Source organism: Adiantum capillus-veneris, chromosome 12, assembly GCF_014529385.1.
Source record: "Adiantum capillus-veneris isolate H3 chromosome 12, ASM1452938v2, whole genome shotgun sequence".
In the NCBI taxonomy this organism is placed as follows: domain Eukaryota; kingdom Viridiplantae; phylum Streptophyta; class Polypodiopsida; order Polypodiales; family Pteridaceae; genus Adiantum; species Adiantum capillus-veneris.
In genome coordinates, this window is record NC_140942.1 from 64,400,034 (window position 1) to 64,405,330 (window position 5,297).

Here is a 5,297-nt window from a genome sequence, read left to right on the forward strand (position 1 = left end):
GAAGTTAGCAAAGCTTTTCAACAAGATTGGTACATATTTTCCTCTCTACTCTATGAAAGGGAGCTTCAATGATTGTGAGTCATTGTTCTCTACTATAGATTCACAATCCAACGTCTACACTCAGAGAGTGCTTGACATCAATTGGCAAGTTGGGCACACAGATTTAAGTGCTAAGCTTATAACTTAATTTTGGTCCCCCCCCCCCCCCCCCCCCCCCCCCCCCCCCCCACACACACACACACACAACACACACACCATTTGTAAATGAGGCTTAGGGTTTATGGGTGAAGAGGGCTGAGGGTTGAGAGGAGAGAGAAGTAAGAGAGACGAGAAGAGAGAGAGAAAGAGAGTGCACGACGACGAAAGAGCAGCAGGGCCGCGCTTGGAACACAAGCAGCAGCAGCAGAGGTGGCGTAGCCGCTCGGAATGCTTGTCCTCTTCGAGACCCCCGCAGGCTTCGCCCTCTTCAAGGTGCTTGATGAGGGCAAGCTCGACAAAGTCGAGGTATGTCTGTATGTTGGGCGTGTTCGCGCGCGCTGGTTTCTTTGCACATAAACAGTTCTGGATAATCAAAATCAAAGCTTTGATCGCTTGTACTGCCTCCACCATCTTTGCGCCTCTCCCCCATGGCCATCCCCTGTTTCAGAGCAGCTGCGAGATACGTATTGATTGCTTTGCCCAATTTGATTGGCAGGGACAAAGAAAGGCAGGGATTTATTTTTAATTTCTCTGCTTTGCAAGTCCTTTGTCGAAGCGATTTTCCCGGAGCCACTGCAGCTCTGTTGCTAGCAAACTCAACCGGTCCTCAAAAGCCCATTTTTGTATCTGAGAATCGTCATCAAGAGCTCACTTTGCAGCACCTGGAGTGTGAATAGCAATGCTCTCTTGTTTGGTCAAGGAAAAATTCATCTGAAGGCTTAGCAGAATTGGGGCAGCTACTTAAAATATTTAGCTAGCCGAGTGTGAACATAGACATAAAATTATTGCGAAGGGCTTGCCTGTTGTCGCAGAGGTGCTTAGCACTGAAGTTTTGGCTAGTCTCTGCATGCTTGAACCTGGGTCTTAGTAGGGTTGAATAGAAGGGGTTTTTATTACTTGATATATGCTATCATTACAAAAGAAGCTAGTTTTATGCTGATTGATCCATGCTATGTGAGTAGGTATAAGAGGTCTGAGATGATCATAGGTTTTGTCTTAGCCGGGTACAAACTTAGCGGATAGTGGCTTGTCAAGCGCGCTAAATCGGGATACTTTTACTCTAGCTAGAGTCTGAAGTTTCTGGTGTAAGCCAGGATGTGGAGCAGTACCTTTCTTATACCAGTGGCCACCAGCTGCACCTGTCAATGCTTGTTTTGTTGTGTTGGTGAGCTCTCTAATGTAAAGGCACAAAGGGAGATGTAGGAGTTCTGTAAGTCACTTTGACAATGTGACTGTCTGTTCTGCCAGCAGTCATGGAGTCCGAAATTGGGGTTCAAGCTCTGCAACCTTTGAGTGATCTATTATGTGAGAGTTCCCCTGAAACTGAAGTGTTTGTCTAAGTTATGTGTTTCTTGTTCTTGTACTGCATATTGTAGCACAGGACCTTTCACCCATTTTTCATTTGGGTTTCCTATGCTCGCAGCTTTTTGTTCATCACAGAACTCTTTTTGCAGGATTTATGGAAGGAATTCGAGACAGGAGAGTCCGCCCGAAAAGTAAGGTTCAAATTGGAGTGAAAGTCAGTCAATGCGGAGTTTGGAGATGTTCTTGTAATCGTTTCATCGATTATGGTGATGCGGCATTAGAGGCATGGTATTTGTGAACTTACTAGTGGTTTGGTTGTGACTACAGATAGTAAAGCTCAAAGCTTTCAGCAAGTTTGAAAATACTGCTGAAGCACTAGGTGCTGCTACTCTACTCGTCGACAGCAAACCCAGCAAGAGTTTGCGCAAATTTTTGAAGGCTGAATGTCAAGGTGACATACTGGCAGTTGCGGACTCCAAGCTTGGAAATACCATCAAGGAAAAGCTGGTAACTGAGCTATAGTAACAGACTTCTTTGTGTCTGGATTGTTTATTTACCAGAGTTCTTGATATTGGGTTTCTCTTGCAGCAAATAGACTGCATACATAATAATGCTGTGATGGAAGTCATGAGAGGTTTGCGGTCGCAGCTGAGTGAACTTATATCTGGTCTTGCAGGGCAAGATCTTGGGCCCATGAGCTTAGGGCTTTCTCATAGCCTCTCAAGATACAAACTCAAGTTTAGTCCTGATAAGGTATGCTATGTGAAGTCCATTTCCTATTTTGCTGCTTCTTATAACAACGCATTTTTCACATGATGAGCAGGTCACTTGTGGTTTTATATATCTAGAATTTTTATGACATTGCTGCTTTACATATTTTACGTGGCAGGTAGATACTATGATCATACAAGCTATTGGGCTACTAGACGATCTTGACAAAGAACTTAACACCTATGCAATGAGGGTTAGGGAGTGGTATGGATGGCACTTCCCTGAGCTAGGGAAGATAGTTCAAGACAACATCGTGTATGCAAAGGTTGTCAAGGCAATGGGGCACAGGACTAATGCTCAGAATATGGACTTCTCAGGGGTGTGTACCTTTGTTTCCAAAAACCTATTTTGAAGAACGTGGTAATCAAAATGGTGGGTTGTATCACTTGTAATTTTCTTAAATTTTGTGCAGATTTTACCAGAAGATGTGGAGGCTGAGTTTAAAGAAGCAGCGAATATCTCCATGGGAACCGATGTCAGTGACCAAGATATGATGAATATCAAGGCACTTTGTGATCAAGTTATATCTCTGGCTGAATATAGAGCCCAATTATCAGAGTATTTACGTAGTAGGATGAATGCCATTGCACCCAACTTGACTGTCCTTGTGGGAGAGTTAGTGGGTGCGCGCTTAATAGCACATGCAGGGAGTCTTATTAACTTGGCAAAGCAGCCTGGTAGTACAGTGCAAATTTTGGGAGCTGAAAAGGTAGTTGTCCCTTCATTTTTCTGCTCACATTTTTCTTACAGGGGTTTTCTGCGTACATGCTCTGTGTAATAATCTGTGGGTGTTGTGGGCAGGCTCTTTTTAGGGCACTAAAAACAAAGCATGCGACTCCAAAGTATGGGCTCATATACAACGCCTCTTTAGTTGGACAGGCTCCGCCCAAGCTGAAAGGGAAAATTTCCCGGTCTTTAGCTGCTAAATCTGCTCTTTCTGTTCGTTATGATGCTTTGGGAGATGCTCAAGATGCCACGATTGGTTTTGAGTGCAAAGCTAAGGTGTTACACTCAGTTCTTTGAGCACCTCTGCTGATTTGGCATTCCTTTTGGCCAACATGTTTTGCTTGGTTAACTTGCAGCTGGAGAACAGATTGAGACAGCTGGAAGGAAGGGCGCTAGCTAAGCTTAGTGGGTCAGCGAAGGGGAAGGCAAAGATAGAGCCTTATGACTCCTCAAGAAAACAGGGGGCCTCTGGACTTGTTACTGCTGCGAAGGTGATTTGTTGTCTCTAACGAAAATAGATCATTCAGATGCACCCTTTTAGTATATGGTATTTGTTTGTGTTTTTGTGCTTTCAGTGCACTGTTGGTTATCATATCAGGGTATAGTCTTTGTAGCACCATCAGCTGTATAGTTACTAGTCCAGAGCAATAGGTGGGAGTGTGCTTGTATCTCGTCATAATATATGCGTTTGCCGCTTGTTTGCAGACATACAATCCTGCTGCAGATGTGGTTGGTTTAGCTACTCCCAAGGCAGAGGAGGCAGAGGGCAAGCAAAAGAAGAGGAAGCGAGAGGGAGTGACAGCAGAGCCAAGGCCAGAGGCAGAGGCAGGGGCTGAGGTTGAAGTTGGGGAGCCTGCAGCTGGTAAATCAGCAAAGAGAAGGAAGAGGGAGGAACCTGTAGCAGAGGTGAAGGTAGAGCCAGCTGCGGTGGCTGAAGAAGAGCCCAAGAAGAAGAAAAAGAAAAAGCACCAAGAGCAGCAGCTAGTTGAGCCTAAAGAGGAACCTCAAGGGCCTGGGGAAGAAAACATGGCTGCTGGCGAATCTGCCAAGAAGAAAAAGAAGAAATCAAAGGCTGCTGAACCTGTCGAGGATCCTATTCATGCTGAAAATGCCGTGGCCTCTTCCAAGAAGAAAAAATCAAAGACTGTGGAGGACCCTGAGGTTCTTGCAGGAACCGATGATGGCAGTTCATCCAAAAAGAAAAAATCTAAAGCTGTGCCTGCTGAGGATCTTGTTGTCACCGATGATGGTGATTCTGCAAAAAAGAAGAAAAAGAAGAAAAAACATTTAGAGGAGTCGGCATAAGCTCAGTCAGTGCAAGTTTTGTAACGGGAAAAGGTTTTAAGGCTGCAAGTTTTGTATCAGGTTAAAAAGGTTTGAAGTTTCTGACAGAGCCTTTCTTGTCAGCCTTTATATCATGGAGTTGCATTTCATGTCAAGAAACTGCTGTAGCATCTGAGAGTTTGAGAGAATTTGAGAGAGAGAGAAAGAGAGAGAGAGAGAGAGAGAGAGAGCCAGTTTGGTCAAGAGTTGAATGGATACACTGGGAGGTGGAGAGTTTGCCTTCATGAATATGCAAATGGTTGCATTTTGAGCCACACATAGGAATCCACTGTGTGAGCGGTTTCGAGCCCTCTTGATGTATGAGGTGAAACTTTCAATAATAGAAAATGAGAGATCATGTCCTTTTTGCGCATGAGGAGAACTAGTGCATTTGTTGATTCATGGTACCATCTTGCATTTAAAATTTGTGATTGCAATAACCAGTAATTACAAGGATCAATTGGGCTTGAATTCTATTTACCATTTGTGTATAGGACCAAGTCTGCCCCACTTTGCAAAAGCTTTGGTTCGAAATCATAGTCATATCTTTGTGCCATTCACATCCTTTGATGAATATCACATTGCCCGACACTATCATCCGTGGAAAACCTGTGATCAGACGAGGAAAACGGTTTTTCATTGTCAATGGCTATTGTTGTTTGTTGCTAACAAAGGTTATTAAATGGGTTAGTACGGTCATTGTCATGGGTGGTCGGAAAATTCAAGCTTATTATACTGTAGTGGTGCATAGCACACATAGGCACAGCTCTGGATTGTGTGGAATTGCGGAATTCCTTCTGACAATAGATTGTTGGCTTAGGACTTTGATGACGCTACATCTTCCTCACTGTCCGCTCCACATGCGCGCAAGCATATGATTAGTGTGAAGAGGGTCATTTCGTGCCACCGAATGCAAGTCAAATGCATCTTGTGCTCTCTCTCTCTCTCTCTCTCTCTCTGTCTCTCAAAACTGC

The 5,297-nt window shown here is 44.2% G+C and overlaps 1 protein-coding gene across 1 annotated transcript; it reads left to right on the forward strand.

Annotated features, from left to right (window-relative positions):
• Window positions 1-290: 290 nt before the first annotated feature.
• Window positions 291-4,708, forward strand: LOC147445837 (putative nucleolar protein 5-1). Its single transcript, XM_086525213.1, has 9 exons — window positions 291-504; window positions 1,653-1,694; window positions 1,831-2,010; window positions 2,092-2,256; window positions 2,393-2,593; window positions 2,687-2,983; window positions 3,076-3,276; window positions 3,357-3,491; window positions 3,706-4,708. The coding sequence occupies exons 1-9, from the start codon at window positions 427-429 to the stop codon at window positions 4,303-4,305; spliced, it is 1,899 nt and encodes a 632-aa protein (XP_086381339.1). The 5' UTR covers window positions 291-426; the 3' UTR covers window positions 4,306-4,708.
• The last annotated feature ends 589 nt before the right edge of the window (window positions 4,709-5,297 follow it).

Coding starts and splice junctions, on each gene's coding strand:
- LOC147445837 (XM_086525213.1), top strand. CDS start 427: ATGCTTGTCCTCTTCGAGACCCCCGCAGGCTTCGCCCTCTTCAAGGTG. Junction 505..1,652: donor GCAAGCTCGACAAAGTCGAG/GTATGTCTGTAT, acceptor CTCTTTTTGCAG/GATTTATGGAAGGAATTCGA. Junction 1,695..1,830: donor CAGGAGAGTCCGCCCGAAAA/GTAAGGTTCAAA, acceptor TTGTGACTACAG/ATAGTAAAGCTCAAAGCTTT.